We start from the raw sequence: 13398 nt of genomic DNA on the forward strand, positions 1-13398 counted from the left end.
GGAAGGATGGATGGAAAGATGGAAGGATGGATGGAAAGATGGAAGGATGGATGGAAGGATGGATGGGTAATGGATGGATGGATGGATGGATGGATAATGGATGGATGGATGGATGGATGGATGGAAGGATGGAAGGATGGATGGATGGATGGATAATGGAAGGATGGATGGATGGATGGATAAATGGATGGATAATGGGTGAATGTATGGATAATGGATGTATAGATGAATACTAAAGGATGGATAATGGAGGATGAATAATAGATGGATAGATAGATGAATAAATGAATGGATGGATGGATGGATAAATGGATGAATAATGGATGGATGAATGTATGTATGGATGGATGGATAATAAATGGATGGATGGATGGATGGATAATGGATGAATGGATGGATAATGGATGTATAGATGGATAATGGAGGATGGATAATGGAGGATGAATAATAGATGGATAGATAGATGAATAAATGAATGGATGGATGGATGGAAGGATGGATAAATGGATGAATAATGGATGGATGAATGGATGGATGGATGGATAATAAATGGATGGATGGATGGATGGATAATGGATGAATGGATGGATAATGGATGTATAGATGGATAATGGAGGATGAATAATGAATGGATAGATAGATGGATGAATGGATGGATGGATGGATGGATAATGGATGGATGAATGGATGGATGGATAATAAATGGATGGATGGATAATAAATGAATGGATGGATGGATGGATAATGAATGAATGGATGGATAATGAATGAATGGATGGATAATGAATGAATGGATGGATAATGAATGGATGGATGGATAGTGGATGGATGAATCATAGGTGGATAGATAGATGGATGAATGTATAATGGATGAATGGATGAATGATGGATAATGGATAGATGGATAATAGATGGATAGATGGATGGATGGATGGATAATAGATGTATGGATGGATGGATGGACACACAAATGATAAATATGGAGCAAAGATAAACAAATAAATGAAAGATAGATAAATTGGGACCAATCAAAGATAAATAAAAACATGGAAGATACATAAATCTCATACTACTTCCATGGTAGGCAGTTGGGAAATTTACCGAGGGCCACGTGGAGACGTGGGGGGTTCTGTGCAGATATGTGAAAGGATCGAATTCGGGTTTTACAAAGATTTTCTGACAATGATGTACAAAAAAATTGCCTTGTGTCAACACACATGCTTGTATGCACTCAGGACAGAGATTAGGTGTAAGAAACAGAATCTGAGAGACACGTGGTATTCTGAGATCATGAAACCTGAGTGTTCTCCAAGCACCACTCCGTGGGCTGGTGCCCACCCGCACTCTAGAATCTTCATACTACATCAGGGTGGTTAAGTGTTTTGTGGACTGGCATGAAGTTCCTGGAAGACCAGCGCTTGACAAACACTGAGTTAAGATATCTAGAAAAGAAAGCTTCATGAGGTAGGTAGGCAGACCAGGAAAGCGTTTCCTGGGTCAGGAGCCAGGGATGGGGACAGAGCCTTCCGAGAACATGCTGTTTTTATTTATGACTTAGATTATAATCAAATGTTATTTAAAAATGTGCCACAAATTTCAAATGTGTAACACCCTCGACGTTGAGTCTAAATTCAATTAAAGGGTGTTAATGATCACTGTCACAGGGAAGTACATATCTTTAACAATGAATAACAGTTAAAGCACCTTACGCAAAAATAACTCCTATAAATGGCCTTCAATCCTCGAGAGCTATCGAACTCTCTCTCTGTCATAAAATAAAGATGATATGTCAAAATAATTGTATGGGGGGGGGAAACGGCTTGTGAAGCAGGCAGACATGTATTAAGAGCGCTGATTCAATCAACAAAGATTTAACACGGCAGACCCTGGGCTGAGGACACACGCCAGACACGCTTCCCCCTCTCGCAGGGCCCACAGTCATCAGAAGTAAAGGAAACAGCGGATAATTACAACACGCTGCTCTGTGCCGCTCGGGGGTGGGGGAGACTCGGAAGGTGTCAAGAAAGCGACCCTTGGGCTTGATTTTTATGGCACAAGCAGACAGCAGGGCAAGGAATGGATCAATTAGGCAACGGCCATGGGCAGTGGCGGAAGAGGCTTTGTAACTTGACCAAAAAAAAAAAAAAAAAAGAGGATTCAGATGAATTACAACCATGTTTACGATAGCTAGGAATACACAACCAGTTCCAAGGGGCTGGAGGGAAAGGGTTTGGAAGGCGGTGGAGGACAAGGAGCACGGACGGTGGTCCGAGGCTAGGAAGACCCGACCGAGACCCTGGCCGTCTTCCTGTTAGGTCGGCGGTTCTCAACCTGTGGGTCGTGACCCCGGCGGGGTCGCCTAAAGCCATCGGAAAATACATAATGCATATCAGGTATTTACATTCCGAATCATAACTGTAGCAAAATTACAGTTATGAAGTAGCCACAAATTTTTTTTTTTTGGTTTGGGGTCACCGCAACATGAGGAACTACATTGCGGGGTCACGGCATGAGAAAGGTTGAGAACAACTGCTGTAGGTGATGCGAGGTCCTCACGGTGTGAGGCTGGACTGAGGCTTGCTCTGTGGCATGACTTGTGAAAGGCCGTGGGCCAGGACGTGGGCGACAATGAGAGGTTATAATAATGTTGTACGTAACGGCCGGTAGCTGCATCATCTCATACTTGAACGCCAGTCTCGCGGTTCTGTATGAAAAGTCATAATCAAGCACAAACGGGAGTCTCACTGTGCTCCACAGACTCCGAAGGCCAAGGGTACGGACAAAATTCCAGCCCCCAGGAGAAGGTGGGTGTATAATAAAACATTACTGACTATAGTACAAGGGGGGGAAAAAAACCCTAATCACTTCTGACTTCTTTCTTTCGGTCATTTCTAAAATAATGCCACGTTGTAGAGAAGGGGAGACTTCAGCCGGGCAGAGCGGCAGCCGCCTGCAGGGCCTCGCGCCCACGCCTCTCCCTGACCCTGCCTCGTGCCACGCACCCACCAGACCGAGGACCACGGGGAAGGGAGGCCATGCTGTGCCCGAGCCACTGCAAAACCACTCCAACAGGGACCCCGGAGACAGCCCAGCTCTTCAGACCAGTGTGCGGTTCAAACACCACGCGTCTCAGCAGGCACCTGAGACCTACCAGCTTTCTAAATCCATTTTGATTTAGAGAACCGTTGAAAAAGGCTAGGCCACATCTTTCTTTCAATTGGTAAAAGAAAAAAAATAAATAAATAAAGTGACACTAGGAAGAAAGAACAATAAAAATGATCAGTCCGGAAATCTCCATATCTAATTCATCAGTATTGGCTGAGCTTTAAAATGCGTATTTCCCATGGTCCCACAGCCCTACTCTGGGCAGCCATTCCACGGCGATGAGGGCAGGGATCTACAGAGACGTGTGTCAGGGTGCCTGTGCCCCGCCGTATCCTCTCTAGTGGAGAGAATCAGAAACTCCTGAATGCCCGTCACAGGAGAATGGTTACATCGTGCAGCATACAATGAGACAGAGAAGAACGAATGATGTCGTGGACTGTTTCATAGCCACGATATAGGACTGTATGAAAAAGTGCAACCAACGTGAAGAGTACGATTCCATTAAAAACTCGTGTGTGTGTGTGTACACAGCATAGAAAATAGTCTATGGGGACACAGCCCTGTGTGAACAGTAGTTGGAGGAGCGGGGGACATACAGGTTGACTTAGTTCTTTAAACCAGTAGGGTTGTGAGAGATCTTTTTGATTTTTTTCAGTGAGAGAAAGAGACAAGTAGACAGGAAAGGAGAGAGAAGAGAAGCATCAGTTCTTTGTGTGGCACCTTAGCTGTTCATTGATTGCTTTCTCATATGTACCTTGACCCAGGGGCTACAGCAGACCAAGTGATCCCTTGCTCAAGCCAGTGACCTTGGGCTTCAAGCCAGCGACCTTGGGCTTCAAGCCAGCGATCACGGGGTCATGTCTATGATCCCACGCTCAAGCTGCTGACCCTGTATTCAAGCCAGAGACCTCGGGGTTTCAAACCTGGGTCCTCAGCGTCCCAGGCTGATGCTTTATCCACTGCACCCCCACCTGGTCAGGCAAAGTGTCTAACCCCAGTATCAGCCACCATTTTTCCACTTACATCACTCTGTCACGCTGTCCCTTTCCTTACTGACAGTCTCCTCATTTCTTCAATGTCTAACCTAAATGTAGATACAAAAAGACCCCAACTAACTCTCCCTCCGCCAGCCTGTCCTTTCCCAGAACCGAAACCACCAGAACCAGAACCACCTTGTTCCCCTTAACGAGTTGACAGACGAAATGTTACACAAGCTGACAGCCAAGGTTCTGGTCTAGGAAGTGGATTCAAGCTTAGGGAAGAGCAGAGTTCTCTGCCTGAGACGACAGCTCAGAGTTTAACAGAATGCGTGGCCCTCCCATCAACTCGGAAATAGTGACAGCGTCAGTGTTCGGGGTCGGGTGTGGGGGTAGTGTCTGACACGAGATGCCACCAAGATTAGCCCTGCCTTTGGCTCATGGCAGGGGTGGGGTGTGGAGGGATCCCCTAGCTCAGGGGTCCCCAAACTACGGCCCGCGGGCCACATGCGGCCCCCTGAGGCCATTTATCTGGCCCCCACCGCACTTCCAGAAGAGGTACCTCTTTCACTGGTGGTCAGTGAGAGGAGCATAGTTCCTGTTGAAATACTGGTCAGATTGTTGATTTAAATTTACTTATTCTTTATTTTCAATATTGTATTTGTTTCCACTTTGTTTTTTGACTTTAAAATAAGATATGTGCAGCGTGCATAGGGATTTGTTCATAGTTTTTTTTATAGTCCGGCCCTCCAACGGTCTGAGCGACAGTGAACTGGCCCCCTGTGTAAAAAGTATGGGGACCCCTGCCCTAGCTGTTAGTGTGACCACGGTGGCTGTTGATACGCATCACACTCATCACTCAGTGACGTGGCTGCCCTTCGTAACATCGAGGCACTAACAGATTTTGAACTATAAGTCACAGACTTCTTAAGTAAGGCCTGATGGTTCCTCCGCTCTCAACATCTGATGGAAGTTAGTAACCGCATAATTACCCGCCTTCTTAACCACACGGCTTTCTGTATATTGAGTTCTAAGGCTTTCTATCCATCTTACAATTCTAAACTCAAAAAAGTGCACGTCAGTATAAAAACCGTGGGATACTTTCAGGCTTGAGCAGGTATACGCCAATCAACTGACTGCTGGAGTTTACTCCTGCCCACACCCCGTCTTTCTCTCAGGGTGACTCAGCTTGTCGACGGCTCCATGGCAACTGACAGCTTCTTCTGGGATCACAGCACATCTACCAGGCAGTTAGGAGTCAAAGAAAGATAAAGCGACCCTTCTGCACTATCTTTACTTTCGAACACGTACAAGTCTTCCCCGAAGGCGCCGGGAAGGCCTCCAGCCGCCTAACGTCACAGTGTGACGGGACCCACAGCCCTGGACTTCTCCACACTCCCCCCAACCCCCCAGCATCTCAGGAACCTTTCCCGGGCGACGGTTCACGTGAGACGTCGTCTGGGAAACGGAAGGCATAGGGAGAAATAAAAGTAGGCAAGATCAGACGGCAGGTCGTTTCTCCGACCGAGGACCATCCGCTGCCAAGCTGTTAGTGGCCACCATGAAGGAAGCACTACTGATTTCCCTCAGTCTCAGCAAAGACAGAACACCCAGAAACCCAGCATCCATATTTTTTATTTAATCCCAGTGCACTGGGCAAGCACGGCGTATGGACCAGGGGTCCCCAAACTTTTTACACAAGGGGCCAGTTCACTGTCCCTCAGACGCTTGGAGGGCCGCCACTTACAGTGCTCCTCTCACTGACCACCAATGAAAGAGGTGCCCCTTCTGGAAGTGCGGCGGGGGGCTGGATAAATGGACTCAGGGGGCCACATGCGGCCCGCGGGCCGTAGTTTGGGGATGCCTGGCTATCGCTGATAGGCAATACCAAGTACAACTCTGCCCCCCTGGCCAGCACATGGCAGCCAAATTCCTCCCAGTGGTGTTAAAGGAACACGATCAGCTAACATATTTCTGCAAGCTCCTGTATCCTCTGTCTGGGCAGGCAGTATTTCCATGTCCACTCAACTGGAGTTAGTTGATTTGCTTTGGTCTCCTTAGATCTGCTATCCTTTTTCTGTCAAACTGCACTTTACAGCAGTGGTCCCCAACCTTTTTTGGGCCATGGACAGGTTTAAAGTCAGAAAATATATATTTTCACGGACCAGCCTTTAGGGTGGGACGGATAAATGTATCACGTGACCGAGACAAGCGTCAAGAGTGAGTCTTAGACGGATGTAACAGAGGGAATCTGGTCATTTTTTAAAAATAAAACATCGTTCAGACTTAAATATAAATAAAACGGAAATAATGTAAGTTATTTATTCGTTCTCTGAGGACCGGTACCAAATGGCCCACAGACCGGTACTGGTCCGTGGTCCGGGGGTTGGGGACAACTGCTTTACAGGACAGGTGTTTTAAATTCCATGTTCTTGTCCAAAATGAGTTTTGTTACTTTGCGTGAGTATAGAAATCTTAAAGAGCCAAATAAAATGAGCAGATATGTGGATGAAGCTGAGAAAAAGTAGCTTAGAATTTGAAGGAAACAAGTAAAAACAATTGTCCGGGAAATATCTGAACAACAGTGAAGAACACCAGAGAGGTTAAGAGGAGATGTTGAAAAAAATTTTAATGTCACTTACCCTTAACTCTTCCTTTGTGTTGAAACTATCAAGAAGCTGTTGATAATGTCTATCTGTCATTTGTCGTAACAGGGACAGGAGACAAGCAACAAACTCGCCCTAATTTAAGAAGAAGAAAAAAAAAGTAAGCACATTTTTTCAGGAAGGGCCTAAAAGAACATCAGTGACTTACTCTGAACTACCCCCTAAAGGAGAACACTTAACCAAAAGGCCCACTCTGACCCAAGCTGACCCTCTGAAGTGTTCTGAATCTAAGTCAGCCATAATATCAGTCAAAATTTCTCCCTGGGGTGATTACCATTTCCTTGTCACACATGAATTTTTAAATGTGGAGTGGCATTTTTTTTTTTTACTCGGATGAAAGCTTTTCCCTAGGGAAGTGACCCCCAACACACTTCAAGGGGACGTGGCAGTGAGACCCCCACCACTTATGGAGCCTTTCCTACGCCTTCATTCATGAAAGCCTTTGAGCCTCCCATCAGCACTATGAAGGAGGCAGTACAATACTTATTGAAAGAAGGTAAACTGAGGCCCTAGCTGGTTGGCTCAGTGGTAGAGCGTCGGCCCAGCGTGTGGATGTCCCAGGTTCAATTCCCAGTCAGGGCACACGGGAGAAGCGACCATTTAATTCTCCGCCCCTCAACCCCCTTCTCCTCCCACAGCCACAGCTCGATTGGTTTGAGCGCATCGGGCCCCCAGCACTGAGGACGGCTGCATGAAGCCTTTTCTTCAGGTGCTAAAAATAGCTTGGTTGACAGCACGGCCCCAGATGGGCAGAGCATTGGCCCCAGACAGGGGCTGTCAGGTGGATCTTAGAGTGATGCGGGAATCTGTCTCTCTATCTCTCCTCCCTCCCTTGGAAAAAGAAGGGAAAATAATAATAAAATAGAGAAGGTGAACTGTCGGTTCAGTGGACTAAAACCCCTGCCCAACGTGACACAGCTGGGAACTGACCTAAGCCCTCCCCGGAACTTTCCGCTCCATTTCTGAACTCACGCGACCTCGGTCACCAGCGGGTGCGTCTGCTGACAGCGCTGTGCCCGGAGGCCGCACGGTGCCCAAGTTGCTTTCAATCGACATTTAAAAATAATGCGAACCGCGATCCTCTGGGCTGGGGTGCCATGAGACCGACCCCTACGAAGCCCGAATCTTGAAAATCAACAACGCAGAGGAGCAGACACAGCACCTCGGGCCTGAAGACCTAGGACACCGCGTCCTTCCCGCTCCCTCGCGCATTCCTGATTTAAAACACTGCGCTTCAAGGAAACCTGGTCTTTTCCCCCTTTTTTTTTTTGCTCAGCAAAGAATTTCTCTGCTTTGAATTACATTTAAGCTATCTGAATTGCATTTGGAAACAATACAAGCACAACCGGAGAAGCAGTCAGTGGTAACTGATGACATTTACGGAAAGGCGGTTGAACTAGGAATTGGTTTCTTTGAGTTTACAGGGACAGAGACCAGAGGATCACATATCGAATCAGAGACGGTCAGCCCTGAGAAGTGGGCTCTCCCAACAGAGGCGGCCAAGTCAGGACACTCAGACGCCTCCTCACCAGCTGTCAGGGACGGCCTGAAGGGGCCACTTACTGGCCGGGTCAGGGGGACCAGAGAGGAGCCCCGACACCCTGCATGGAAATAATCATTTGTCACACACGCGTATGAAAGAGAATCTTCCCTACAGACTCACTAGGGCAAATAATTAGGAAACACACTGGTGTGGGCTAGCAGAAATACCCTACAAGCTCAACATAGCACTCCATTAACTAACAAAGGAACCCATGATACTTAATACAAGAAACAGAAAAATGTAAGGGCACGAGGAGTCATCATTTAGTGCATGGACAAAAGGCAGCAACCCAAGCCTGGGGAAGCCCCCCCCCCGCGGGACTGGGGGAGCAGGACTGAGGGGGTACGGACACTGCTCACCGTGCAGACGGGACACGCGCACCATGAACGGGGCATCAGCTAGAGCACTAGATAGGACCCTCCCTCAGCAGTCGGAAACAATTACTGTGAGAATAAATGCTGCTCTGCCTGATTGGGGGGGGTGCAGTGGATGGAGCACTGGCCTGGGATGCTGTGGGCCCAGGTTTGAAACCCTAAGGCAGGGGTCCCCAAACTTTTTACGCAGAAAAACTATGAACAAATCCCTATGCACATTGCACATATCTTCTTTAAAAAAAAAAAAAAAAAACTGGAACAAATACAATATTTAAAATAAAGAACAAGTAAATTTAAATCAACAAACTGACCAGTATTTCAATGGGAACTATGCTCCTCTCACTGACCACCAATGAAAGAGGTGCCCCTTCCGGAAGTGCAGCGGGGGCGGATAAATAGCCTCAGGGGGCCACATGTGGCCCGCGGGCCGTAGTTTGGGGACGCCTGCCCCAAGGTCACCAGCCTGAGTGCGAGCTCATCTGGCCTGAGTGTGGGATCACAGACATAACCCCATGGTCACTGGCTTGAGCCCAAAGGTCACTGGCCTGAAGCCCAGGGTTGCTGGCTTGAGCCCAAGGTCACTGGCTTGAGTAAGGAGTCACAGGCTCAGCTGTAGCCCCCCCCCCCCCGTCAAAGCACATATGAGAAAGCAATCAATGAATCACTAAGGTGCCACAACTACAAATGATGCTTCTCATCTCTCTCCCTTCCTGTCTGTGCCTCTGCCCCCCCACTAATAAAAAAATAAAATAAAAATTAAATTAAATTAAAAAAATAAAGGCTGCTCTGATCCTGACTAGGAAATTGCAAAAGTGTGAAATAAACAGTTTCCAGGAAGTTTAGCCTCATTCCACAGCAAAGCTCAAATATATGTTTTGCAATAAAAATTAAAAATAATCCAACTCCCAACAAGGTAAAATTCACAAAGCCTGGCACTCAATAAAAAACTACCAGGCAGCCCCAGCCAGCTAGCTCAGTTGGTTAAAGCATCATCCTGAAATACAAAGGTTGCTGGTTCAACTCCAGTCAGAGCACATACAGGAACGGCTCAATGTTTCTGTCTGTCTGCCTGTCTCTCTCAAATTGATAGATAAGTGAAAAATAAAAAACTACCAGGCATACACAGAAACCATGAAAAATGATGATGTCCATGAGAAGAAAAAAAATAAACAATAGAAACAGACCCAGAAATGACACAGAAAACAGAATCAGCAGTCAAGGGCATTAAAATCTCCACGATTAGCAACCAGGAAAACGAGGCGAGAGCCAGTGTCCTGAGGAGGAGACAGACAGGCAGACAAGCGTGTGGAAAGATTTCTGGCATCCTCAGCCAGTGGGGAAATGTAATTCAAACCACAGTAATTATCTCTACCTACCAGCCATCTGAATGCACCCCCCCCGCCCTCCCCAGAAAGTGGCAGCATCCAGTGCTGACTGGGGTGTTCAGAAACCGGCGTGACCGTCCGTGTGTATGTGAGGACAGAGTCGCGACACGGCCACAACAGAAAACATGGCAACGGCAGACCGCCCAGCACCTTCCTCCCGGGCGTCCATCTGGGCAGCTCAAGACAGATGCTGACCAGAAAGCCTGCACACAGGTGCTTAGAGCAGCTCAGGCAGTAACAGCCGGAACCTGGAGCTGGCCCAGATGGCCGCCCGTGGGGTGGTGGTTAAACACGGGGTCCATCCCCTCCACGAAAACCAGGGGGCGATAAAAAAGGACAGACGACACATTCACCTGGACGGAGCTCCAGGGAGGGATGCTGAGTAACAATAAACAAACAAAAAAAAAAGACACAGAAGGTCACACGTAGGGGTCCACTTACACAACACTCTTGAAATGACAACATGATAGAAACGGGAAACGGACTTCTGGTTGCCAGGGTTACGGAGGAAGGCAGGGACGGGGAGGCATGTGAGTCTGGAGATAAGAGGGCGACATGAAGGAGCCGGGGGTGGGGGTGAAGGATGCACCCTGACTGCATCCATGTCCATGTCAGCCTCCCAGCTGTGAGCCTACACTAGTGTCCTGTCGGGTGTGTCCACCTGGGAAGCTGAGCACGGGCACGTGGGATGTCTCGGTACTGTTCTCCCACCTGCATGTGACGCTACAGTGACAGCAAAATAAGAAGGTTAATTAAAAAACAAACTGGCCCTGGCCAGTGGGCTCAGTGGTAGAGTACCAGCCTGGCGTGTGGAGGACCTAGGTTCGATTCCCGGCCAGGGCACACAGGAGAAGCGCCCATCTGCTTCTCCACCCCTCCCCCTCTCCTTCCTCTCTGTCTCTCTCTTCCCCTCCCGCAGCCGAGGCTCCATTGGAGCAAAGATGGCCCGGGCACTGAAGATGGTACTATGGCCTCCACTTCAGGTGCTAGAATAGCTCCAGAGCAATGCCCCAGATGAGCAGAGCATCGCCCCCTAGTGGGCACGACAGGTGGATCCCGGTTGGGCACATGCGGGAGTCTGTCTCTCTGCTTCCCTGCTTCTCACTTCAGAAAAATACAAAAACAAAACAAAAAAACAACCTCGCAAAGAGAGTGAAATTTAAAAACCCCACACCACCAAGCCCATGACGCGCTCCGGTGGTACTGGCTACAGCGTGTTTTGCGCGTTCACTGCGTGCCAAGTACTGCGCTACCCGCATGCTGGGTACCACGTGGCACAGGAAACCCCATCCGACCAGGAGAAACCACTGCTCGCTCTCGTCTCCTCTGGACCGGGCACGCCAGCAATTACACACACTGGGATGCCCTTCTGTACGACCTTGAACCCCAGTGCGATCCAAGAGCGAGCTCCCTTCCCAGACCCGGGCTCAGTCTCCTCGGACCTCGGTTCTGGACGCGGAGAAAAGAAACTTCAACACGAGACGGCCGTCCTGCCACAGCCAACTGGGCAGTAGACCCGCGGGCCAGCTTCTCATTTTTCTTTCTTTTTTTTCTTTTTTTTTAGTAAAAGCAAAACTTCATTTTCATCTTTGGCTAAGCAAACATTCCGAAGACAGGGATTCTACAGGGCACTCTGTAAAAATAATGACAAAAAGCCGACTATTTTTCCTAAATAATTCATTACATGTGGAAGCTATATAGCACCCACTGATATTTCTGCAAATGATATTTGGAAGAATATTCTTAATTAGACCTAAAATATAAATTTTCGGTCAACCGAATGTGAGTTTTAAATAGAAACCCACCCATTTACCCATCCATGTGGGTACCTCTCTCGTTCTCTAAACACACACACACACACACACACAAATAGATACATATACTATCCGATCAATTATTTCCTAATCTTTCCTATAAATCGTGATATATTAGGATCATAAAATAGTCGGGCTTGAAGGCCCCTTAGAAATGACCAAACTAAACTTTCCTGTTTTGTAGCTGGATAAACAGAACCCCCACCCAAATTAAGGTCCTTAACTAGTCACAGGCGGAAAGTCAGAACCAGACCTCGGGACCCCTGACTCCTCTTGCTCTATGTCCCCACGGTCACCCCCTCCAGCAGTTTGACAGATAAAACAAGAATAAAGAGTTATCAGAGAGTGACTGGGCAGATCAAGTCACAGGTTCACGGGAACCGGACAAACCGAGGGTTAACATCAAATCCGGCTTTCCGACGTCAGACAGACTTCATCCGAGACCTTCCCACGAAGACGCTTCCCCTCCTGTTCCCGGCTAACGTGAGGGTCCCTCTCTGAGGGCACACGGGTCAGCTTCCCACTGTCAGACTCCCCCCGCCCCAACTCCTGCAGCCACCCACCCTCAGAGCGCCTGACGCTCTGCCCGGCACCCCACGCCCTGTCCCTCCCGCAGGCCACTTGCCCTGTGACCTTACAGTGACATCCTGGAACTGAAGCCGTGCGGCAGAGCCGGACGGCTGGGGGCGACTGGTGATCTCCAGGATGGTTCTCAGCAGGATGTCCAGCAGGCTGGCCACGATGACGTCGATTTCCTCCAAGACCGATTTCTCCTTAAGAGAAAAAAGGAAGACAGTGACGCTGTTCAGGAAGCTGTGCTTCGCCGGCGCACTCATCTCTCCTGAACGGAAAGGAGGGAGAAAGCACATTTCCCAACACGAAATCGAAGAATCGGGGGACGCAAGGGCTTTGGCAGACCTAGACCTCACTTGCGCGTCACCTAAGTAAGTGACCTTCTGTGACAGAAAACAAAGGCATGAAGTTTACCCCACAGTCCTCGCTGAGGCTGGGCAATGGGTCCCTGAGACACACGGACAGGTGGAGGAGTTGGCCTGGGGGCACAGTGGACAAATGCCGCGTGCGAAAGCGTGCTGCCTCGCCATAGCATACAAAGCGCCTCCAATGAACTGGACAGAGGGCCAGCTAATGCTTCCCCTGGTCCCCACTCCTCCCCCGCCCCAGGTCACCCCGGAGCCTGGGCTCACAAGGCTGAATACAAAAGCCTGGTCCCTCCCCAGCCAGGTCCCCCTCCCCCTGTAGACACAGAGCTTCTCTCAAGTGCCATCTGTGTCCCCACAGTCCTGGGGTCCTCATCTCCATCATTTCCCCTGGAGTCCCACGTCAACTGACTGTGGGGCCCTTCATTCAGACGGCCACCGTAAGAGTGACAAAAACGGTCACACGGAGAGAGGCAAACACAGGTCTCCGTGCTCGCCGTCAACCTCACAGAGGGGCCCGAGGCTTCGTGAACAAGCGCAGACAGACAGAGGTGGAGCAGGACATCCTCCCTGCGTGGAAGTTGCCTCAGACCCCT

At 48.8% G+C, this 13398-nt stretch overlaps 1 protein-coding gene across 4 annotated transcripts in view; it reads right to left on the bottom strand.

Annotated features, from left to right (window-relative positions):
- Nucleotides 1-13398, bottom strand: part of DOCK4 (dedicator of cytokinesis 4) — a 348503-nt gene that overhangs the window by 84807 nt on the left and 250298 nt on the right. For all 4 annotated transcript variants that reach the window (XM_066238295.1, XM_066238296.1, XM_066238297.1 and 1 more), the window contains exons 25-26: nucleotides 12503-12637; nucleotides 6725-6823 (exon numbers count right to left, since the gene is read on the bottom strand). In XM_066238295.1, the coding sequence (XP_066094392.1) occupies nucleotides 6725-6823; nucleotides 12503-12637 (234 nt within the window). The remainder of the gene's footprint in view (nucleotides 1-6724; nucleotides 6824-12502; nucleotides 12638-13398) is intronic.

This window comes from Saccopteryx bilineata, chromosome 7 (assembly GCF_036850765.1).
Source record: "Saccopteryx bilineata isolate mSacBil1 chromosome 7, mSacBil1_pri_phased_curated, whole genome shotgun sequence".
Taxonomy (NCBI): domain Eukaryota; kingdom Metazoa; phylum Chordata; class Mammalia; order Chiroptera; family Emballonuridae; genus Saccopteryx; species Saccopteryx bilineata.